The following is a 25,471-nucleotide window of genomic DNA, read 5'->3' on the forward strand; positions in this document are numbered from 1 at the left end:
AATTTTAGTAAATACTTTCTTAACACTTATTTTTCTTAACTGCATTGTTGGTTAAGGCCTTGTAAGTAAGCATTTCACTGTAATATCTACACCTGTTGTATTCGGCGAATGTGACAAATAAAATTTGATTTGATCTGAATAAAATGCAATGATTACCTGTAGTAGTTATGTAGCCTATTATGATTGACTATATTTCGAACAATAACCTATTTCCTAATTAGCACAGAATGTTTGGCATACAACAATACAGAAGGCCTATCAATAACTTTTCAGTGTAGGCTCTAGGCACCATTGAGACTGTTGCACTACTGTTGTGTATAGAAGCAGGATACACTTTTCATACTGTTATGGACACAATATAAAACAGATAGCAATGAGCTGTGTTTGAGAAACAAGTCATTGTTGACTGATGCAAGGTATGGGTTTCATAACAACAGATAGTTTTGTCAAGGGATGTGCCCTGTTCCCCCTCAGGAGGCTTAAAAAATGTGGCATGGGCCCACAGATCCTCAAAAAGTTCTACAGCTGCACCATTGAGAGCATCTTGACTGGCACCCGACCGTAAGCGCTACAGAGGGTTATGAATATGGCCCAATACATCACTGGGTCCGAGCTTACTGCCGTCCAGGACCTTTATACCAGGCAGTGTCAGAGGAAGGCCCAAAAAAGGGTCAAAGGCTCCAGCCACCCAAGTCATAGACTGCTCTTTCTGTTATCACATGGCAAGTGGTACCAGTGCACTAAGTCTGGAACCAACAGGACCCTGAACAGCTTCTACCCCCAAGCCATAAGACTTCTAAACAAGACTGCTAAATAGCTAATCAAATGGCTACCTGGACTACCTGCATTGACCCTTTTTTTGCACTAACTCTATGCACACACATTGGACTCTACCCACACACACAAATACTTACACTGACACCCCAACACATGCCCACACACACATAACATGCACACAAATGCATACTGACGCTACACAAAGACTAACTCACACACACTTTCACACTAGCTATCTCAATTACTTCGTACCCCTGCACATTGACTCGGTACTGGTACTCCCTGTATCTAGCCATGTTATTACCTGGTACTCCCTGTATATAGCCATGTTATTACCTGGTACTCCCCGTATGTAGCCATGTTATTACCTGGTACTCCCCGTATGTAGCCATGTTATTACCTGGTACTCCCTGTATGTAGCCATGTTATTACCTGGTACTCCCTGAATATGATACTTAGTGTTAGTTACAAGAACAACTGAATCCCTGTAATCGGTGCGTGCTGATGGCAGGGAAGTCAGGCGCAGGAGAACGAACTTGGTATAAACGGAGTCATTTAATAAGTGCTCACAAAAAAATCTGAAAACCAAAATATACAAAATAATAAAAGTGGGAACAAAACCCGTCGTGCACCAGAACATAACTTGCACATCACAAACAAACAATCACCGACAAGGACATGAGGGGAAACAGAGGGTTAAATACACAACATGTAAATAATGAGATTGGAACCAGGTGTGATGCAAGACAAGACAAAACAAAACAAAAGGAAAATGAAAAATGGATCAGCGATGGCTAGAAGGTTGGGTGACGTCGACCACCGAACACCGCCCGAACAAGGAGAGGGACCAACTCGTAACAGTACCCCCCCCCCCCCCCACCGACACGCGGCTCCAGCAGCGCGTCGACACCAAACTCGGGGACGACCCGGAGAGCGAGGCGCAGGGCGATCCAAATGGAGACGGTGGAACTCTCAAAGCATTGAAGGATCCAACACGTCCTCCACCGGAACCCAGCACCTCTCCTCCGGACCATACCCCTCCCAGTCCATGAGGTACTGAAGGCCCCTCGCCCGACGTCTCAAATCCAGTATGGAACGAACGGAGTACGCTGGGGTCCCCTCGATGTCCAGAGGGGGCGGAGGAACCTCCCGCACCTCAGACTCCTGGAGTAGGCCAGCCACCACCGGCCTGAGGAGAGACACATGGAACGTGGGGTTAATACGGTAATCGTGGGAAGCTGTAACCTATAACAAACCTCGTACACTCTCCTCAGGACTTTAAATGGCCCCACAAACCGCGGACCCAGCTTCCGACAGGGCAGGCGGAGGGGCAGGTTTCAGGTCGAGAGCCAGACCCGGTCCCTCGGTGCGAACACCGGGGCCTCACTGCGGTGACGGTCTGCGCCAACTTTTTGGCACAGCACGGAGCGCTGAAGGTGGACATGGGCGGCGTCCCATGTTTCCTCCGCGCGCCGGAACCAGTCGTCCACCACAGGAGCCTCGGTCTGACTCCTCTGATGCCAAGGGCACGAACGCTGCCCACTCCCCCGGCTGGTCCTGGCAATAAGATCTCAGAAACATACCCACATCCTGGTTAACTCTCTCCAACTGCACGTTACTCTCGGGGTGAAAACCTGAGGTAAGGCTGACTGAGACCCCCAGACATTCCATGAACGCCCTCCATACCCTCGACGTGAACTGGGGACCCCAATCAGACTCTATATCCTCAGGCACCCCGTAGTGCCGGAAGACGTGTGTAAACAGGGCCTCCGCAGTCTGTAGGGCCGTAGGGAGACCGGGAAAAGGGAGGAGACGACAGGACTTAGAAAAATTATCCACAACGACCAGGATCGTGGTGTTACCCTGTGAAGGAGGAAGATCGGTCAGGAAATCTACCGACAGGTGCGACCACGGCCGTTGTGGAATGGGTAAGGATTGTAACTTACCTCTGGGCAGGTGCCTAGGAGCCTTACACTGGGCGCACACCGAGCAGGAGGAAACATAAACCCTCACGTCCTTGGCCAAAGTGGGCCACCAGTACTTCCCACGAAGACAGCGCACCGTCTGACCGATCCCTGGATGACCAGAGGAGGGGGACGTGTGAGCCCAATAGATCATCCGGTTGTGGACAGCAGGTGGAACGTACAGACGCCCAGCTGGACACTGGAGGGGAGCGGGCTCTGCACGTAACGCCTGCTCAATGTCCGCGTCCAGCTCCCACACTACCGGCGCCACCAGGTAAGAGGCGGGGAGTATGGGAGTGGGATCCATGGGCTGCTCCTCTGTGTCATACAGCCGGGACAATGCGTCTGCCTTAACGTTCTGGGAGCCTGGTCTGTAGGAAAGGGTAAACACAAAACGGGTGAAAAACATGGCCCACCTTGCCTGGCGAGGGTTCAGTCTCCTCGCCGCCCGGATGTACTCCAGATTGCGGTGGTCAGTCCAGATGAGAAAAGGGTGTCAAGCCCCCTCAAGCCAATGTCTCCACGCCTTCAATGACAGCCAACAGCTCCCAGTCCCCCACATCATAGTTTCGCTCCGCCGGACTAAGCTTCTTCGAGAAGAAGGCACAGGGGCGGAGCTTCGGTGGCGTACCCGAGCGCTGAGAGAGCACAGCTCCTATCTCAGCCTCGGACGCGTCCACCTCCACTATGAACGCCAAAGAGGGATTCGGATGGGCCAACACGGGAGCCGAGGTAAACAGAGCCCTCAGGTGACTAAAAGACTAAAAGACTAAAAGCCCTCAATAAGGAAGAGACTAATTCTCTCCGTATGACCCCCCTGGGTCACCATGCCCAAAGGCGCGGTGACCTCCCTAATTAACCCTGACCCTAATGGTCGACTATCTAAGGCGTGAACGGGGAAGGGCACATCCACGGGAATGATGGGGATCCCTAAACTATGGGCTAAAGCACTATCAATAAAATTTCCAGCCACGCCTGAATCAACTAGCGCCTTATGCTGGGAATGCGGGGAAAACTCAGGGAACGTGACAAACACAAACATCTGTGCAACAGAGGACTGTGGGTGGGAATGATGCCGGCTCACCTGGGGTAACGCCAGAGCGCCCTGCCTGCTGCCTCGACTCCCAGAGGAACCAACCCGGCACTGACCGGCAGTGTGACCTCTGCGGCCACAGATGGTGCACGAGCGGGAACCCACTCCGGTCTCCCTGTGCACCGCCCCCCCAGCTCCATGGGTATCGGAGAGGGGGTGCGGGAGGATGGAACTACCAGACCCCGATCTGAACGTCCGCGAGTACCCAGCAGGTTGTCCAGCTGGATGGACAGGTCCACCAGCTGGTCCAACGGGAGGGTGGTGTCTCTGCAGGCCAGCTCCTGACGGACATCCTCGCGCAGACTGCAGCGGTAATGGTCGATCAGGGCCCTGTTGTTCCATCCCGCGCCGGCAGCCAGGGTCCTAATCTCCAGGGCAAACTCCTGGGTGCTCCTCGTCTCCTGCCCCAGATGGTAGAGGCGCTCACCCACCGCTCTACCCTCGGGCGCGTGGACGAAGACTGCCCAGAAACGCCACATCTCCCTCTCTACACACGGCGTTGGCCCACTCCAGGGCTCTCCCGGTGAGGCACGAGACGAGGGCGGACACCCTCTCACGGCCCGATGGAGCCGGGTGAACGGTAGCCAGATAGAGGTCTAATTGCCCCCCCGTCGTACTCCTGGGGCAAGGAAAGACGGATCCCACTGGGTTCAGGCGGGAAAGGGGTGCTCAAGAGAGACCCCGGTTGTGCTGGTGGAAGCGCTGGAAGAACTCCCTGTCTCTCCCAGCGGTCCATTGTCTGGACAACGCGATCCATGGCTGTACCAAGATGGTGAAGTAGTACTGCATGCTCCTGGACGCGCTCCTCCACCTCAATGGCTGGGGTACCTTCTCCTGCTGACTCCATAGTTCAGGTCGGTGATGGGTGCGTGCTGGTGGCAGGGAAGTCAGGCGCAGGAGAACGAACTTGGTATAAACGGAGTCGTTTAATAAGTGCTTACAAAAACTCAGAAAACCAAAATATACAAAATAATAAAAGTGGGAACAAAACCCGTCGCGCACCAGAACATAACTTGCACATCACATACAAACAAACAAGCACCAACAAGGACATGAGGGGAAACAGAGGGTTAAATACACAACATGTAATTGATGATATTGGAACCAGGTGTAATGTAAGACAAGACAAAACCAATGGAAAATGAAAAATGGATCAGCGATGGCTAGAAGGTCGGTGACGTTGACCGCCGAACACCGCCCAAACAAGGAGAGGGACCGACTTCAGCGGAAGTCGTGACAATCCCTTTCCCCTGCTGATGCTGCTAGGACCAAAAGAGTAAACACGTATCATTAGCATTCCATGTCAAACAAAGCCTTTTGTCTTCATTGCCTCCCTTATTCAAACCAAGATGATCCAAATTTCCCCCAGTTTTGGTCAGGCTGATAATACTGTGTTGTGCAAGTGCTATAACTGTCTCCAATCAACAAAAAATTCATTTCAACTCAGGTTGTGAGTATTTGATTTAATAGAACGGTTGCTTATTTATCCAAATCATATAGTTCATGTCACATGCTATGATTATAGCTTTAAAATACTATTATTATCCGTGCTTAAGCATTATATTATATGTCCCAGTGTCCTCGATCTGGTTGTTCGAGGTACTCACTCTAAGATAATATATCATTACCCACTCACACATGCTTCAACTTGTTTGACGTGGCTCCATGCAAACCTGTGATTTAGAATCAGCCAAAAATGGTTCAGTTGGAAACCACATACCACACAGTGTTAGCCTAGAATATACTGTAGATTAGCAGCCCAATGTAAAGGAGATATGTCCCATTTCAGCTACAGTAGTAGCACATACAGACCCCCTCCTCTAGTGAGAGGGGAAGAGTGTGGGAGGGGAGGTATGAAAGAGAGTGTGGGAGGGGGAGGGTAAACACTCCGACAGAGCTATGTCTGACAGCCTTGCTGCTCACTGAAAGAACAAGGGACAGAGAAAAAAGTCTGTGTGGCTGAGTACTAGAAAGACTGTGAGGCGGAGGAAGGAAGATATAGGGTGAGGGTGAGAGAAAGCAAGAGAGAAAATATATGGAGGAGGAGAGCTCAGCCACAGGGGGAGTGTGTTCTGAAAAACCAGGCAGAATTCAGCCGCTGGTGAGCCTGAACACCAATCCTCTCCCTTCTGCCACAGGCTGGGAGGGATTGAGCCAGGATTTCCATTGGGTTCTTCCAGGGAGTGATTTAGAGAAGAGTCCAGGGCTGTTGATTAGGATTTGTAGCTTTATGTAGGGAATATGCTGGAGAGGATTTGAATACGCTGTTCGCTGTTATTGCAAATTGCACACAGTAGTGTCTACGACGTGGAGGTTCAGTCTGCTGGTTAGTGTTGGCAGTGCTGCTCCCACCCCTGCTGCTGGGGTTGTTTGGGGGCTATGTTTCTGACTGACTAGGGCAGCATCACCCATATGCAGGGCAGAGGCTGAATGGGAGGTAAAGAGTGCAACTAACCAGCATGGGAGCCAAACAGATGAAATGGTAAGAGTTGGATTTCACAAATGATTTGCATTTGCATCTCTTGATTTACACAACATAACTGTCTCTCTCCTTCTCATTGTTACAATCAGTGGATGTAATATAGAAATGCAATGTTTGTTCATTGACCAGTGCCTCTACATGTGCCTTGACAGTGTGGTGCTACCTTTACAGTGACGGGAGTGGTTATGACACCTCGATACAGTGCAAGCACTATGTCATTTAGAAGATGTAATTTATTTGTCTAATCAATATTATCCTATGTTCCTACAATATATATTTATGTTACATGTGTTAGAGAAACTAATCATAGTGTGATAGTTCGTAGAAGTGGAGTAGTTCACATAATTTTAGGACTGGGTTTTCGGCTTTTGTCTGAATGTAGGTGTGCCTCTCTGGTATGGATACTGTGCGTCCGTGTAGTTGTTTGTCTGGAAGAGAATCTATAGTCTATGTGAGCTGAATGAGTGATATTGCCTAGCAACGGCTAACTACACTGTTTGGCATTGCTGTGATTTCCATTTGCAGATCGGTTTACATCTCAGATTTACTTTCATCAGACTGATTATCATCACACTGTATATGGGCATGTCCAATCTCACATGGTGTTTTAGTGTTTAGTTTTAGTGTTTAGTTTTAGAGTTGTTTTAGTATTTAGTTCCAGAGATTAGGATAATTTCTGTTTAGTATTTGCCCACTATAGTGGAGGTTTTATTTCCAACCCAAAATATATTTACAGTAAATACACAAATGACATTATACTGTAAAATAGGCCACAGGTGCATGTGATCCTCTTTCAGATATACAATTGAAAAGTTAAAGCAATGCTCATTCAGTTAAATTGAAGACAGATTTGAATTAAAAACATGTTATTTCAAGAAAATTTACTTTATTTGATATAAAGGGATTAAAAAAGACATTCAAAGGCTAATCTCTTGCTAATCTAGGTATCTCTACTGTATGTTGTTGTTTCAGTTGGCACAACAGATCAGTAGGGTACATCTTTTAAGGGAAATCCACAGAAAATACAATATGTAGCGATAAAACTACCCAGGACAAAGGAAGGGCGGTGCCACGATGAGAGATTTACACAGAACATTGGTTGGCATGTCCTTCATACTTCTTTGCCTGTAGTTCTTATTGCAAGATTATTTGAAATGATTTGCAGTGTTTATCAATGGGGAGTACTTAGGCATAACCACTTCAGTAGAATCAGATAAGATGGCCACCAGACCACAGAGGCTCTGTTTATGTAACCTACTGTCCCTGTTTCTCAGCAGCTCAGTAGAATCAACAAAGTAGGCCTCTTATGACAGAAAACGTCCCAAACTTCCTGAATATGATATCTAAATGGTATATAACCTAATTGTCACAACTCTATTGAAGTCATCATACTGTATCTACCATACATCCCTACCAACTTAATTACATATCAGTCCAAGCAAGCATCATATGGTACCTGCCTCCACATAGAGTATTAATCATTTACAGCTGAGGCACGGTAAGAGAGCCCATACAGACCCTCCTGTGGCCCAATTAACCCTAATTAATTCTCCCTCTGTTCACAGTGTTAGTGAATGGATAAAGGGTGGATAAAGGGTAATTCCATGGTAACAGAGTGATGCTGAGACTCAGATGTTTCACTTTAAAATGTATGTCAAACAAAAACCAGTGATTGCAAAGTTAACAAGCCATATAACTATATGCACAAGGACTACTTTTAACAATTTACACTGAACATTTCACAAAAACACATCTACTTGAAGAACAGTGCAGATGCAAAGTTTGGGAACAGAATGACAAACATTCATTCTGTTCTTCAAGGAAGTGTGTTTTTTATATATATATATTTTCGGTAGGCATTTTTAAAAGTAGTCCTTGTGCATAGAGTTGTATGGTTTGTTTAAAGAAGACGGATGCCATCCTAACTACATTAAAACAGACATTAATCTCACACACAGACTGTAATGTGAGTCTAATTACTCATGTCAACATTATGCTTCACACTAATTAACATATGGTTACATAAATGCAATCCATCATAATCCACCATTACATGTTGAAAAGGGGAGAGAGACTATGTTCAAATTTTTCTAAAGAAAAATGCAGGATGGCCTAAGGGTTTTAGGTTTAATAGCGGCAGAAACTGGCAACAATTATAAAATACAAATACAAAATACAATTAATTACAGAATACCCTAAAATCCAATGTATCAAAATAACATACATAATACTTTTGCAAAGTATTGTATTGAATTAAAATACAAGTATCTTGTATTTTCAAATACAAAATAAATTTGCAAGTACACCCTTAACCTTAACAACATTTTCAGTAATGGTAACAAAAGTGTTTTACTTGCTATGACTGTGATAATGTGGTTGTTTCTACTATGGTTGAATGCACTGACTAAGTTGATATCGATGCTAAATAACAAATGCTAATGTTGATGTAAAAATAAACACTTTATCAAGACTCAGGATATGACCCAGATGCAGACCCAGGAGGCGGATAGTACAGTTCTTAGATGATTTATTGTACACATGGGGCAGGCAAAAGGCAGGTCAAGGACAGGCAGAGGTTCGTGATCAAGTCAGAGTCAGGCAGGTACAGGATGGCAGGCAGGGGTTCATGATCAGGTCAGAGTCAGGCAGGTACAGGATGGCAGGCAGAGGTTCGTGATCAGGTCAGAGTCAGGCAGGTACAGGATGGCAGGCAGAGGTTTGTGATCAGGTCAGAGTCAGGCAGGTACAGGATGGCAGGCAGGGGTTCATCATCAGGTCAGTGTCAGGCAGGTACAGGATGGCAGGCAGGGGTTCGTGATCAGGTCAGAGTCAGGCAGGTACAGGATGGCAGGCAGGGGTTCGTGATCAGGTCAGAGTCAGGCAGGTACAGGATGGCAGGCAGGGGTTCGTGATCAGGTCAGAGTCAGGCAGGTACAGGATGGCAGGCAGAGGTTCGTGATCAGGTCAGAGTCAGGCAGGTACAGGATGGCAGGCAGAGGTTTGTGATCAGGTCAGAGTCAGGCAGGTACAGGATGGCAGGCAGAGGTTTGTGATCAGGTCAGAGTCAGGCAGGTACAGGACGGCAGGTAGGCTCGGGGTCAGAGTCAGGCAGAATAGTCAGAACCCAGAAAACTAGGAAACAGAACTTGAGCAAAAGGAAGCCGTGAAAGCACGCTGGTAAGACCTGACTAACTGGCAACAGACGACAAGAGAACACATGTATGAATACACAGGGGATAATGGGAAGATGGGCGACACCTGGAGGGGGGTGGAGACAAGCACAAAAACAGGTGAAACATATCAGGGTGTGACACACTTGCAAAGCATGCTAGATATTGTTATTATTATAATGAGCTCCACCCCCGAACGAGACCAAATTTGAATAAAAATGTGAATGACTGTAGAGATAGGCAAAGATACATTGAAATGTATCTTGTTATAAAATACCCTAAAGAATGTATGAAAATAAAATAAGAAATACTGTTATCAACAATACAGAAAAGTCAGTCAAAAAATACATTTAAAGTAGGCAAAAAAACCCACAAAAGGAATCATAGACATACTATTTCAGTCAAATGTCCTGTGCAGTTGTAAATCAAACAAATACATGTGTGAACACAACGTTTTTGAAATTTCAACGTATTTTTTAAGAAATAGGCTCTATATAATTGTCTATCAGGACTGTTGAAAAGTATTTTGATAATACAAAATGTAGCTCACTGAAGTATCTTGTTAGAAAATACATTGGACTGTAGTCTAGGCCAGTGAAATACAAATGAAATAATATGCAAAATACATTTCAAATACATGTAACAGAAATACTGCCCATCGCCGAATGGTGGTCTATTTGGTCCACACAGACAGAAGCATGGTTGTTTTCCCACAGATATGAAGAAAAGGATCACGGAATCCCCCCTCTGGGAGCCATATCTAATGCCTGGGGTCATAGACCACATGTGGCTGGATCCCATTTCTAAAAAACACATGAGGGAACATGACAAGAGGTCCAGACCTCAGGGTGCTTGGAATGTACTCAGCACAGACAGAGATCATCATAACACACAGACTGAGTACATAACAGACTCAGTACATTCTGAAAGAGGAAATCATCCTCTCAGAGACATTGAAATCATTGTCAGTTTTGAACTGATTATCTCCGGAGGAAAAAACAATCCTAAGAATGCGTTGTTACAAAAACGAAAACAGCATGTTTCTAAATCCCGCCCCTATCTGACTGTTTGAAAAAGGAAATAGTTCGTTGTTTGACTCAAATGTGTCCCATTTGTCTGAAGTTGCCTGTAAAGTGCATTTTAATTTAAGTAAAACTTAATATTTTGGACGGGTCACTTCTGTTTGTGTCAATTAAGTTGAATGAATGAATTAATGAATGAACAAACAAATTCCATCTCTGTGTTTACTTAAAACTCCAGCCACGCTAGTCATAGACTGTTCTCTCTGCTACCGCAAGGCAAGCGGTACCGGAGCACCAAGTCTAGGTCCAAAAGGCTTCTTAACAGCTTTACCCCCAAGCCATAAGACTCCTGAATAGCTAATCAAATGGCTATTTGCATTGTCCCACCCCTATTTTATGTTGCTGCTACTCTCTGTTTATTATCTATGCATTGTCACTTTACCTCTACCTACATTAACATATTATCTCAATTACCTCAACTAACCGGTGCCTCCGCACATTGACTCTGTGCCGGTACCCCCTGTATATAGCCTCGCTAATGTTATTTTATTGTTGCTCAATTATTTGTTATTTTTCTTATTTTTCTTTTTTACTTTTTTACAATGCAGTTTATTTTAGTAAATACTTTCTTAACACTTATTTTTCTTAAAACTGCATTGTTGGTTAAGGGCTTGTAAGTAAGCATTTCACTGTAAGGTCTACATCTGTTGTATTCGGCGATGTGACAAATAACATTTGATTTGATTGATTGATGGACAGTGAAGCTAAAACTTTTAATTTGGCTCTATATTCCAGCATTTTGGGCCACTATTCGGTCACTGTACAGAATGTCATCTCTTATTTGAGTGTATTTTAAAACATAATGTTGCATGTGAAACATTTGATTTCAATTCCAAAATGCTGGAGTATAGAGCCATATTAAAAGATTTAGCTTCACTGTCCAAATAAATACAGAGGGAGTGTATGTTCACAGTGTATCATTCTGTTGAAATATAGCACAGTCCAGATGGCATTTACAGTATGTACAGTATATGTAATTTCAAGAAGAATGTCTTCCATGAATATGTATTTATTTTATTTTATTTGGCTCAGCAGCAAACAAACTCATTCCTTATTCCTGTCTGTTCCCACCATCTGTTGCAGCCTCAGTTCAGCCAGCCCTGCACACTCCCCTAAAGAAGAGTACATCATCGCTCAGTCCACAGACACTCCTAAAGAAGTATTGATCTCAGCTCAATCTGAAGACCACGCCGAGCCAGTAGATGACAAATCAGAGTTGACGGAAAGGAAATCTGATACAGGTTGGCTGCACATTATTTTGCTTGTTCCTGAAATCTGTTTCCATTTGATTTATTTGCTACAAAAATGATGTTTTATCATGCCCGGTCTGTTTCTGTCTGTCTATCTGTCCATCTGTCTGTCCATCCCTCCATCTCTCCCTCTGTCTGTTTGTCCGGCTGTCCGTCTGTGTGTCTGTGCCCTCCAGAAGAGGTGTTGTCTCTCTGTGGCCTGTGTCTGACCCCGGGGCATAGTGGACCAGAGGAGGAGAGATCATGGGAGGAGCAGCTGGAGTGTCACCAGGAGCAGCTGGAAAAGGAGATGCAGGAGGCCAGGAGGATGGTGTTCCGCCTGCAGGTAACTAAAGGCTCCTCACACACACACACATACGCACTCACACATGCACACACACACACACACACACACACACACACACACACACACACACACACACACACACACACACACACACACACACACACACAAAGGATATTGTAGTAAACTAAAACAAAAACAATTTAGTAAACTGAAATAAAATAATTAACAAACCTGTTTCAAAAACTAAAACTATACTGAAACTATTGTATTTGACTCCAAAACGAACTAAAACAAATAAATAAAAACCATCATGAATTACAGTGCATTCGGAGAGTATTCAGACCTCTTGACCGTTTCCACATTTTGTTCATTTACAGCCTTATTCTAAAATTGATTAAATTGTTTTTTCCCCCTCATCAATCTACACACAATACCCCATAATGACAAAGCAAAAACAGTTTTTTTAGAATTGTTTGCAATGTATTACAAATAAAAAAATTGAAATATCACATTTACATAAGTATTCAGACCCTTCACTCAGTACTTTGATGAAGCAACTTTGGTAGCGATTACAGCCTCAAGTCTTCTTAGGTATGGCGCTACAAGCTTGGCACAACTGTATTTAGGGAGTTTCTCCCATTCTTCTCTGCAGATCCTCTCAAGCTCTGTCAGGTTGGATGTGGAGCGTCGCTGCACAGCTATTTTCAGGTTTCTCCAGAGATGTTCGATCGGGTTCAAGTCCTGGCTCTGGCTGGGCCACTCAATGTCATTCAGAGACTTGTCCCGAAGCCACTCCTGCGTTGTCTTGGCTGTGTGCTTAGGGTCGTTGTCCTGTTGGAAGGTGAACCTTCGCCCCAGTCTGAGGTCCTGAGCGCTCTGAAGTAGGTTTTCATCAAGGATCTCTCTGTACTTTGCTTCGTTCATCTTTCCCTCGATCCTGACTTATCCCCCAGTCCCTATCGCTGAAAAACATCCCCACAGCTTGATGCTGCCACCACCATGCTTCACTGTAGGGATGGTGCCAGGTTTCCTCCAGATGTGACATGTGGCATTCAGGCCAAAGAGTTAAATCTTGGTTAGACCAAGAGAATCAGACCAGAGAATCTTATTTATCATGGTCTGAAAGTCCTTAAGATGCCTTTTGGCAAACTCCAAGCGTGCTGTCATATGCCTTTTACTGAGGAGTGGCTTCTCTCTGGCCACTTTACCATAAAGGCCTAATTGGTGGAGTGCTGCAGAGATGGTTGTCCTTCTGGAAGGTTCTCCTATCTCCACAGAGGAACTCTGGAGCTCTGTCAGAATGACCATCAGGTTCTTGGTCACCTCCCTGACCAAGGCCCTTCTCCCCCAATTGCTCAATTTCGTCGGGCGGCCAGCTCTAGGAAGAGTCATGGTGGTTCAAAACTTCTTCCACTGAAGAATGATGGAGTCCACTGTGTTCTTTGGGGACCTTCAATGCTGCAGAATTCTTTTGGTACCATTCCCCAGATCTGTGCCTCGACACATCCTATCTCGGAGCTCTACGTACAATTCCTTCGACCTCATGGCTTGGTTTTTCCTCTGACATGCACTGTCAACTGTGGGACCTTATACAGACAGGTGGGTGCCTTTCCAAATCATGTCCAATCAATTGAATTTACCACAGGTGGACTCCAATGAATTTGTAGAAACATCTCAAGGGTGACTAACGGAAACAGGATGCACCTGAGCTCAATTTCGAGTCTCATAGCAAAGGACCTGAATACTTATGCAAATAAGTATTCAAAAAAACTGTTTTTGCTTTGTCATTATGTGGTATTGTGTGTAGATTGAAGATTGAAGAGGGAAAACATGTATTTAATCAATTTTAGAATAAGGCTGTAATGTAACAAAATGTGGAAAAAGTCACGTGATCTGAATACTTTCCGAATGCACTGTATGTTCAGTTTTAGTTTTTGGGGGGACAAAAATCGAATGGGGTTTACAAGCTTTTCTTTTCTAATGGGGTTTTCAAGCTTCTGAATCTGGTGGATTAGACATTTACTTAATAATTTAAAGATAGACTCAGTGAGATGACTTTGCCACGAGCAACAACACAGATATTTGGCGCGTTTGAGTGGTAAGGCTAAAGCAACCGACTGTAGACGAAAGTCGAGGAGTGAGGCAGGGGAGGTGCATCTGATAAGAAGCAGCTGAGAAGTTTAGCCTCGCGCTTCAGCCCTCCTGGTTGTTGCAGAAATTGACCCACTACTACTGTTTACTTGGTGCATCTACGTCATCTCGCTGAGTCTACCTTTAAACCTATCCTAACCTATGACCTAGCCCATCACCTTATGCATTACTGCCCCACAGGGGCAAGAAGTGACCTCCCAAAAAACCCAAACACTTTGCAACACATAAATGGCTCCTAGCCTCCCACGCATAGGCTTCTTTCTGTCCCTAACACTAAAACGAAATAATATAAAAACGAAATAGAAATGTTTTTATCAAACATAAACTAAATAAAAACGAGTAAAATGGAACTGAAAACTAACTGAAACTAAACTGATTTCTCATTGAAAATGTTTAAACTAATAGAAAATAAAACTAATATAAAAACACACAACTATAATAACCTTAACACACAAACTCTACAGATAGATACACTGTCAGACATACAAACATAGCTTTATGTGAACATCTTTAGTATGTCTAAGATGTATCTGTCACGGTTGTCGTAGGAAGGAGCGGACCAAAGTGCAGTGTGATTATCGTTCCACATTTTTATTGAACTGTGAAACTATGCAATACATATAAATAAACTGAATAACAAAACAACAAACCGTGACGCAGAGGTGAAACAAACACTAACTCAAAGACAATCTACCACAAACCCAGGTGGAAAAAACACTTACTTAAGTATGATCTCCAATTAGAGACAACGATGACCAGCTGCCTCTAATTGGAGATCATCCCAAACAAAACCCAACATAGAAATACAAAACTAGAACATGACAACATAGAAAAACTAAACTAGAACACCCCCGTCACACCCTGACCTACTCTACCATAGAAAATAACAGCTTTCTATGGTCAGGACGTGACAGTATCCCTCCAAGACTCCAGCTAAGGTAAGTATACAATGAGATTGTGATCATCCAAACATAATCTGGTATCAAGGAGCTGAGTGCTCTTAATCTAGCACAATCTAATCTATCCTGTCAGGTATAAAATCACCCCCCACCTCTACCCCACCCTGCCCAACTGAGGATGATCACATGAAAGTGTTCTGCACATGTCCAAGCCAAGCATTTGCTCTATGTTCACTGTCCAGTTCAGGTTGGCAGCCTTGTGGTGTATGTGAGGTCGTACGTCCATATTGGTGTGTGTGTGTCTGACATGTTTTTATGCATGCATGTGATGTGGTCAACAGGCTTTATTTCTCTCTGGTGTGTGTTTATACTGTGAAATGTATTCTGGGTGTGTAGGCTTTATCTTATTTGTACAGTATGTGTCCATCCCTCTCTTCTCTCTCCAGGCTCTACTGCTGCACGGCTCTCTCCCTGAGGACGAGCAGGATGTCTCCATGGGCTTCGGGGATAGCAGAGCTAACTCTGAGCAGCAGCTGGTACTGTGTCCGCCCCCATCCTCTCTCTACATTCACTTTAGATAGTATGGCATGTTCAGCCACTTACTGTGATGTAGCAGTGCCAGACCGTGTCACGCTATAATGTTTTTACTGTCACTCTAGAGTCCAGAAAAGACGCAGATACTGTAGAAGTGTGAATGAGTCTGTTATCTGCTTAGCCTGCTTTCATGCCAGGCCACTGTCTCTTTATAAGCTCTGGCATTTCTCTATTTTCTCATAATGCCGCTCATCACCTCGCTTTGAAGGTTCTAATCCGCAGTCGTCTGGACCAAAGCATGGAGGAGGCTCTTGATCTGAAGGTACAGTAAGTAAAAGTAATTGGGCTTAATGTGGATGAGCTGCCATAAGAACACATACCTTCCCCTAATGAAATGTCTCTGAGTCTCTGTCTTTCTGTCATCTCAGAGGGAGCTTCTGAGGCACAAGCAGGAGGCACGCCACCTTCAGGCCATTAAGGTAAAACCTGCCAGTCAAACCCTTTAGTTTGTTTGGATTGTTACTTATACATAGATTAGTGGCTTTAATTCAGTTCTCATGCCAGCTCTGGGTAGAGAAACAGACCCTTTTACCCTCCACTGTTCCTTTAGAGAAGAGTTGCGTGCTCTGTTTAAGGCTTCATAAGGATCCATATTAGTGGGTCCTTACTCTTTGGTAGGCAAGCCGGCCTCTCTAGCGTTGTCTTTGATCTGCCTTTCCTCATTAGGATGCTCTTCAGCAGCGTATGTCTGTACAGGAGGCTGCGGTGCTGCAGCTGAAGCAGGAGCTACTGAGGTGCAGTATGGACAAAGAACAACTGGAGGGGGAGAACGTGAGTCAAATGATATGATAATACATCCGTTGACGTTTAGAATGAATATTTGACCTTTATATTCAATGGCTCTATCTATTTATGTATTCAGATATTCACAGAATGTTTTGTTCATCCACATTACAAATATAAGTATATATTTGTATATTTGTAGGCAGAGCTCAAACGGAAGTTGAGCGATCGGAACAAACTGCTCAGTGAATATGAGGTAAAATGTTCATTTTCACCATTTCAACATACTTTAACATTTGGATATGATTATGTAATTGAAATGTATCAAAGTATCACAGATATCACAGTGATATGTCTATTAAACTAGCAGCAACTTGGAAAAAAGGATAGACTACTTCAGCAACAGCAATTGAAACTGGACGATGCTCGGCACAACTCTAATGAAGGAAGCCACAGGGTACAGTACCATAATCAAACTGCTTCCACTGCACTGACAGTAAATGACATGTATTCGTTGTAGCTTGTGAAGTTGGTAAGATATATTATGTCTGTTTTTCTTCAGTCATCTAGGAGTGAAAAGAGTGGGTACGGTAACTCTGTGGGCCCACCCCCTGGTCCGGCCTTCCAACACACAGCGGTGGGTCATGTACACCTATGAACATTTCCTACATGTGTTTACATATTGGTTGGAGGGAGGGGGTGATTCATTAAATGTGTGGTTTAGATATGTTTCATGTCATCAATATAGCTGTTTCTAGAGCTAGAGACCTAATAGAGGTTGAAGGCCATGGCCAAATGATCAACCTTCAAATTTGCCTGGACACTAGTTCAAGTGGTTTATGTCATTGTGTGCGTGTGTGTGTGTGTGTGTGTTAGCAGGGGGAGGAACTGCAGCTGGTAAGGGAGGCCCTGCGTAGTCTGAGGGATGGCTTCTCAGGTCACGACCCTCAGCATCACACCCTGGACACACTGGAGCAAGGGGTGGCCAGTCTCATGGACCGCCTATACACACTCGACACACGCCGCAGGCAGCAGGACAGAGGGGTACATACACACACACACAACAATACACACAGAGGACCACAGAGATGGGTGCTGTGTGTAGGCTGTTAGCGTGATATTATGCACCTGATGTGATAATAGTGTTTATCGTGTGCACATCGTGACTGATTGAATTGCCATTTCTTTTAGTAACTGAGACTGTCTTCTTGTAGGGTCAGTGCAAGTCACCAGGACGAAGAGCCAACCCCACAGACAGGGACTCATGGCCACCCAGCTCAAGTAAGATGTACTATTTGTTTTGCCGTTCTCAACAACCTTGCTAATTCTCTTCACACAACTTTATATAATTGTGTAATTCAATTACATTGAGCACATGTTAGGAGGTATTGAGGATTTTAATTAGTTAGGCTGGCTATCTGTAGAGAAAAGGGTCATATTAATCCAACTTGGTCTGGTCCACAAAATGATTGAAGACTCAGCCTCCAGGTACCTAACAAATGATTTTACTTATATTAGAGATTTCCACCAATACAACACCAGAGCAATAGACTATGATATTGCCTATTTTAAATGTAAGAGTCTATCTGGTAAGAACACCTTTTATATACTGACGCTGTTGAGTGGAACAAACTATCACAGCAACTCAAAGCCATGACGACCATAGTTGAGGAGACTAAATTACTTGGTGTTACCTTAGATTGTAAACAGTCATGGTCAGAAAATATAGATTAAATGGTTGTAAAGATGGGGAGAGATCTGTCTGTAATAAAGAGATGCTCTGCTTTTTTGACACCACACTCCACAAAGCAAATCCTGCAGGATCTAGTTTTATCTTATCTTGATTACTGCCCACTCATATGGTCAAGTGCTGCAAAGAAGGACCTAGTTAAGCTGCAGCTGGCCCAGAACAGAGCGGCACATCCTGCTCTTGTTGTAATCAGAGATAATATTAATACTATGCATGTCAGTCTCTCTTGGCTAAGAGTTGAGGAAAGACTGACTGCGTCACTTCTTGTTTTCATAAGAAATCTCGTGTTGTAAATTCCAAATTGTTTGCATAGTCAACTTACACACAGCTTGACACACACACACTTACCCCACCAGACATGCCACCAGGGGTGTTTTCACAGTCCCCAGGTCCAGAACAAATTCAAGGAAATGTACAGTATTATACAGAGCCATGAGTGCATGGAACTCCCTTCCATCTTATATAGCACAAGTGAACAGCAAACCTGGTTTCAAAAAACAAATAAAGCAACACTTCACGGCACAACGCCTCTCCCCATGTGACCTACTTGTTGTGTGTGTGTACTGACATGTCTGTGAAACTGATAGATGCACACACTACATGTTAATGTTTTTAAATGTATGCAAATTGTAAAGTATTTTGTCTGTAATGTCTTTTTCGTTATGTGTCGGACCTCAGTAAGGCTAGCTGTTGCCATCGGTGTCGGCTAATGGGGGATCCTAATAAATCAAATCAAAACCACAACTTTATTTAAAAAGTGTCGTAAGCTGGCTAATGATCGAGCAATAGACACATTTTTTCATTTCTGTATCTATGTCATGTGTCTGTATCTATGTCATGTGTCTGTATCTATGTAATGTGTCTGTATCGTGTCTGTATCTATGTCTTGTCTCTGTATCTATGTCTTGTGTCTGTATCTATGTCTTGTGTCTGTATCTATGTCATGTGTCTGCATCTATGTAATATAATGTTTTAGCACCATGGAAATAAGTATGACTTTCTTGTGATGTCCCTGTCATTTTTTAAATGTATTTTCATATATGTACTATGTGTACTTTTATATGTACTTTTTTAAATTATTTTTTTTGCAAAGGAAATCAATCAATCCTGTATTTAAGCTGTAGCCAGTAAGTCGACCGATATGTTTTGATTTGTTTTCAGAAATAGCTCACTCTCACAGTAGCCCTGGCCTGGACTCCACAGTCTCCACTAAAGTGCTCTACTTTACTGATCGCTCACTCACTCCTTTCCTGGTCAACATCTCCAAAAGGTACGAATCCAGAATCCCTCTTTGGGTCTTGAAGATGTCCATCGCATGTGTATCTTTGTGTTGTATGGTTGCGTGCTGCCTGGATGCAATGTATACTGCTCAAAAAAATAAAGGGAACACTTAAACAACACAATGTATCTCCAAGTCAATCACACTTCTGTGAAATCAAACTGTCCACTTAGGAAGCAACACTGATTGACAATAAATTTCACATGCTATTGTGCAAATGGAATAGACAACAGGTGGAAATTATAGGCAATTAGCAAGACACCCCCAATAAAGGAGTGGTTCTGCAGGTGGGGACCACAGACCACTTCTCAGTTCCTATGCTTCCTGGCTGATGTTTTGGTCACTTTTGAATGCTGGCGGTGCTTTCACTCTAGTGGTAGCATGAGACGGAGTCTACAACCCACACAAGTGGCTCAGGTAGTGCAGCTCATCCAGGATGGCACATCAATGCGAGCTGTGGCAAGAAGGTTTGCTGTGTCTGTCAGCGTAGTGTCCAGAGCATGGAGGCGCTACCAGGAGACAGGCAAGTACATCAGGAGACGTGGAGGAGGCCGTAGGAGGGCAACAACCCAGCAGCAGGACCGCTACCTCCGCCTTTGTGCAAGGAGGAGCAGGAGGAGCACTGCCAAAGCCCTGCAAAATGACCTCCAGCAGGCCACAAATGTGCATGTGTCTGCTCAAACGGTCAGAAACAGACTCCATGAGGGTGGTATGAGGGCCCGAAGTCCACAGGTGGGGGTTGTGCTTACAGCCCAACACCGTGCAGGACGTTTGGCATTTGCCAGAGAACACCAAGATTGGCAAATTCGCCACTGGCGCCCTGTGCTCTTCACAGATGAAAGCAGGATCACACTGAGCACGTGACAGACGTGACAGAGTATGGAGACGCCGTGGAGAACGTTCTGCTGCCTGCAACATCCTCCAGCATGACCGGTTTGGCGGTGGGTCAGTCATGGTGTGGGGTGGCATTTCTTTGGGGGGCCGCACAGCCCTCCATGTGCTCGGCAGAGGTAGCCTGACTGCCATTAGGTACCGAGATGAGATCCTCAGACCCCTTGTGAGACCATATGCTGGTGCGGTTGGCCCTGGGTTCCTCCTAATGCAAGACAATGCTAGACCTCATGTGGCTGGAGTGTGTCAGCAGTTCCTGCAAGAGAGGAAGGCATTGATGCTATGGACTGGCCCGCCCGTTCCCCAGACCTGAATCCAATTGAGCACATCTGGGACATCATGTCTCGCTCCATCCACCAACGCCACGTTGCACCACAGACTGTCCAGGAGTTGGCGGATGCTTTAGTTCAGGTCTGGGAGAAGATCCCTCAGGAGACCATCCGCCACCTCATCAGGAGCATGCCCAGGCATTGTAGGGAGGTCATACAGGCACATGGAGGCCACACACACTACTGAGCCTCATTTTGACTTGTTTTAAGGACATTACATCAAAGTTGGATCAGCCTGTAGTGTGGTTTTCCACTTTAATTTTGAGTGTGACTCCAAATCCAGACCGCCACGGGTTGATAAATTTGATTTCCATTGATTATTTTTGTGTGATTTTGTTGTCAGCACATTCAACTATGTAAAGAAAAAAGTATTTAATAAGATTATTTCATTCATTCAGATCTAGGATGTGTTATTTTAGTGTTCCCCTTTTTTGAGCAGTGTATATGTTAGTACACGTGTATATTTTTAGGGTATTGAATGCATGCATGTGTGTCATTGGTGTGTGTGTTGTGTGTCTATGTGCTGTAGCATTGTGAGGGAATGTGCATGTCTGTGTCTCTGCACAGATCAATGTACCATGATGCCATCTGACAGTGAGACTGTGCTGTGCTGTTAGGCTGGGGGAGGTGACCCTGAGAGACTTCAAGGCAGCGGTGGACCGCCAGGGTAGCTTCAGGTACCACTTCAAAGCCCTCGACCCAGAGTTTGGGACTGTGAAGGAGGAGGTAGGCATGTTTTGGATTACAGCTTTGGGGTTACATTTAGATAGGGTCAACCACTGAGGCAGAAATGACTGAATGACCAAAATGAAAAGATAAAACACCTGGAATTGGCAATAGTTCCAAAACCCAATAACTATTTTAAGATCATAGAGACGAGGATTCTCTATAAAGGTTGAAAAACTACAGTTGTAATCGGAAGTTTACATATACCTTAGCCAAATACATTTAAACTCAGTTTTTCACAATTCCTGACATTTAATCCTATAGAATAATAGTAGAGAGAATGATTTATTTCAGCTTTTATTTCTTTCATCACATTCCATGTCGGCCAGAAGTTTACATACACTCAATTAGTATTTGGTAGCATTGCCTTTAAATTGTTTAACTTGGGTCAAACGTTTCAGGTAGCCTTCCACAAGCTTCCCACAATAAATTGGGGGAATTTTGGCCCATTCCTCCTGACAGAGCTGGTGTAACTGAGTCAGGTTTGTAGGCCTCCTTGCTCACACACGCTTTTTCAGTTCTGCCCACAAATGTTCTATAGGATTGAGGTCAGGGCTTTGTGATGGCCACTCCAATACCTTGACTTTGTTGTCCTTAAGCCATTTTGCCACATCTTTGGAAGTATGCTTGGGGTCATTGTCCATTTGGAAGACCCATTTGCGACCAAGCTTTAACTTCCTGACTGATGTCTGGAGATGTTGCTTCAATATATCCACATACTTTTCTTTCCTCGTGATGCCATCTATTTTGTGAAGTGCACCAGTCCCTCCTGCGGCAAAGCACCCCCACAACATGCTGCCACCCCCATGCTTCACGGTTGGGATGGTGTTCTTAGGCTTGCAAGCCTCCCCCTTTTTCCTCCAAACATAACGATGGTCATTATGGCCAAACAGTTCTATGTTTCATCAGACCAGAGGACATTTCTCCAAAAAGTATGATCTTTGTCCCCATGTGCAGTTGCAAACCGTAGTCCGGCTTTTTAATGCCGATTTTGGAGCAGTGGCTTCTTCCTTGCTGAGCGGCCTTTCAGGTTATGTCGATATAGGACTCGTTTTACTGTGGATATAGATACTTTTGTACCCGTTTCCTCCAGCATCTTCACAAGGTCCTTTGCTGTTGTTCTGGATTCATTTGCACTTTTCGCACCAAAGTACATTCAGGAGACAGAACGCGTCTCCTTCCTGAGCGGTATGACGGCTGCGTGGTCCCATGGTGTTTATACTTGCGTACTATTGTTTGTACAGATGAACGTGGTACCTTCAGGTATTTGGAAATTGCTCCCAAGGATGAACCAGACTTGTGGAGGTCTACAATTTCTTTTCTGAGGTCTTGGCTAATTTCTTTTGATTTTCCCATGATGTCAAGCAAAGAGGCACTGAGTTGGAAGGTAGGCCTTGAAATACATCCACAGGTACACCTCCAATTGACTCAAATGATGTCAATTAGCCTATCAGAAGCTTCTAAAACCATGGCATCATTTTCTGGAATTTTTCAAGCTGTTTAAAGGCACAGTCAACTTTAGTGTATGTAAACTTCTGACCCACTGGAATTGTGATACAGTGAAATAATCTGTCTGTAAATGATTGTTGGAAGAATTACTTGTGTCATGAACAAAGTAGATGTCCTAACCGACTTGCCAAAACTATAGTTTGTTAACAAGAAATTTGTGGAGTGGTTGAAAAACGAGTTTTAATGACTCCAACCTAAGTGTATGTAAACCGCTTCAAATTAGTGGATTCAGCTATTTCAGCCACACCCGTTGCTGACAGGTGTATAAAATTGAGCACACAGCTATGCAATCTCCATAGAAAAACAGTGTCAGTAGAATGGCCTTACTGAAGAGCTCAGTGACTTTCAACATGACACTGTCATAGAATGCCACCTTTCCAACAGGTCAGTTGGTCAAATTTCTGCCCTGTTAGAGCTGCCCTGGTCAACTGTAAGTGCTGTTAATGTGAAGTGGAAACATCTAGGAGCAACAACGGCTCAGCCGCGAAGTGGTAGGTCACACAAGCTCACAGAATGGGGCCACCAAGTGCTGAAGCGCGTAGCGCGTAAAATCATCTGTCCTTGGTTGCAACACTCAGTACCGAGTTCCAAACTGCCTCTGGAAGCAACCTCAGCACAATAACTGTTTGTCGGGAGCTTCATAAAATGGTTTTCCATGGACAAGCAGCTGCACACAAGCCTAAGATCACCATGCGCAATGCCAAGTGTCGGCTGGAGTGGTGTAAAGCTCACCGCCATTGGACTCTGGAGAAGTGGAAACACGTTCTCTGGAGTGATGAATCACGCTTCACCATCTGGCAGTCTGAAGGATGAATTTGGGTTTGCCGAATATATATTAGTGCCAACTGTAAAGTTTGTTGGAGGAGAAATAATGGTTCAGGCTAGGCTCCTTAGTTCCAGCGAAGGGAAATCTTAACGCTACAGCATACAATGACATTCTAGATCATTCTGTGCTTCCAACTTTGTAGCAACAGTTTGGGGAAGGCCCTTTCCTGTTTCAGCATGACAATGCCCCTGTGCACAAAGAGGTCCGTATAGAAATGGTTTGTCGAGATCGGTGTGGAAGACCTTGATTGGCCTGCACAGAGCCCTGACCTCAACCCCATCGAACACCTTTGGGATGAATTGGAACACCAACTGCGAGCCAGGCCTAATCGCCCAACATCAGTACCCGACCTCACTAATGCTGGCAGTCTGAAGGATGAATTTGGGTTTGCCAAATATATATTAGTGCCAACTGTAAAGTTTGTTGGAGGAGAAATAATGGTTCAGGCTCCTTAGTTCCAGCGAAGGGAAATCTTAACGCTACAGCATACAATGACATTCTAGATCATTCTGTGCTTCCAACTTTGTAGCAACAGTTTGGGGAAGGCCCTTTCCTGTTTCAGCATGACAATGCCCCTGTGCACAAAGAGGTCCGTATAGAAATGGTTTGTCGAGATCGGTGTGGAAGACCTTGATTGGCCTGCACAGAGCCCTGACCTCAACCCCATCGAACACCTTTGGGATGAATTGGAACACCAACTGCGAGCCAGGCCTAATCGCCCAACATCAGTACCAGACCTCACTAATGCTCCTGTGGCGGAATGGAAGTAAGACCACGCAGCAATGTTTCAACATCTAGTGGAAAGCCTTCCCAGAAGTGTGGAGGCTGTTATAGCAGAAAAGGGGGGACCAACTCCATATTAATGCCCATGATTTTGGAATGAGATGTTCGACGAGCTGGTGTCCACATACTTTTGGTCATGTAGTGTATGTGTTTAGAGACTGTCTGTCCCTGTATATGTCATAGTTTATATTATAAGAGCATGCCTGTCTGGTTCTGGTTGGTGTTCTCAGGTGTTCCAGGATGGAGCCCTGGTGCCTGGCTGGGAGGGGAAGATAGTGGCCTGGGTGGAGGAGGACCATGGAGAGAGACGGTAGAAGTGGGAACCAACCAACCATAGAGGGAACCACTAGCCTCAAACTGTGACCACTGGACTATGATGCCATAACACCCTCTCAGTATTCTCAGCAGCCCTGCAGAGGTAGCTATTATAACAATTGGGATCAATCTATTTATTACTGTTTCGAGATAAAACCATACTTTCAAAAATGTCTCTTTCCTATGGATATTTGACTTACAGTAACTGTTTGAAGTACAAGTTGAAGTTGCCAAATATGAATGAATACAATTTTTAAGTTTTAATAAACATGGATTACTGCATGAATATTGACTATTTGTGAATTATTTCCTAGACATGCAGTTCATGTAACTCATGATCATGGAGGACTATAACTCCACTTGAGTCATTAATGTTGCTCTGAATGTCTTTACTGAGGTACTGTTTACTACTACAAAGGTTCAGACCCACAGCTTGTAGGATGCATAGCAGAAATGACATGTATTTTGGGCCATTTGCTTTGAGGTAACTGTTACTGCCTTCTCTAATGGCCTTCTTATATTTCCAAAGTCCGAGTCCCTTCGGAGACAAATCACCTACTGGGTGTTAGTGTGACATGCCAGAGCAGACAGT

The 25,471-nt window shown here is 44.5% G+C and overlaps 1 protein-coding gene across 5 annotated transcripts; it reads left to right on the forward strand.

Annotated features, from left to right (window-relative positions):
- Positions 1-5,718: 5,718 nt before the first annotated feature.
- On the forward strand, positions 5,719-25,165 carry LOC115163452 (dixin-A). Of its 5 annotated transcripts, none has more exons than XM_029715326.1 (15): positions 5,719-6,316; positions 11,652-11,809; positions 11,995-12,143; positions 15,601-15,690; positions 15,957-16,010; positions 16,117-16,167; positions 16,415-16,519; positions 16,674-16,727; positions 16,839-16,928; positions 17,034-17,108; positions 17,348-17,515; positions 17,686-17,752; positions 19,383-19,491; positions 21,338-21,446; positions 24,795-25,165. In XM_029715326.1, exons 1-15 carry the CDS (start codon positions 6,294-6,296, stop codon positions 24,876-24,878), a joined length of 1,386 nt encoding a protein of 461 aa, XP_029571186.1. In that variant the 5' UTR covers positions 5,719-6,293; the 3' UTR covers positions 24,879-25,165. The 5 variants fall into 5 exon arrangements, with proteins under 5 accessions (XP_029571186.1, XP_029571189.1, XP_029571187.1 ...); XM_029715329.1 differs by having other exon boundaries at positions 17,351-17,515; XM_029715327.1 differs by having other exon boundaries at positions 16,842-16,928.
- The last annotated feature ends 306 nt before the right edge of the window (positions 25,166-25,471 follow it).

The sequence above is a fragment of the Salmo trutta genome, chromosome 26, assembly GCF_901001165.1.
Source record: "Salmo trutta chromosome 26, fSalTru1.1, whole genome shotgun sequence".
Taxonomy (NCBI): Eukaryota; Metazoa; Chordata; class Actinopteri; order Salmoniformes; family Salmonidae; genus Salmo; species Salmo trutta.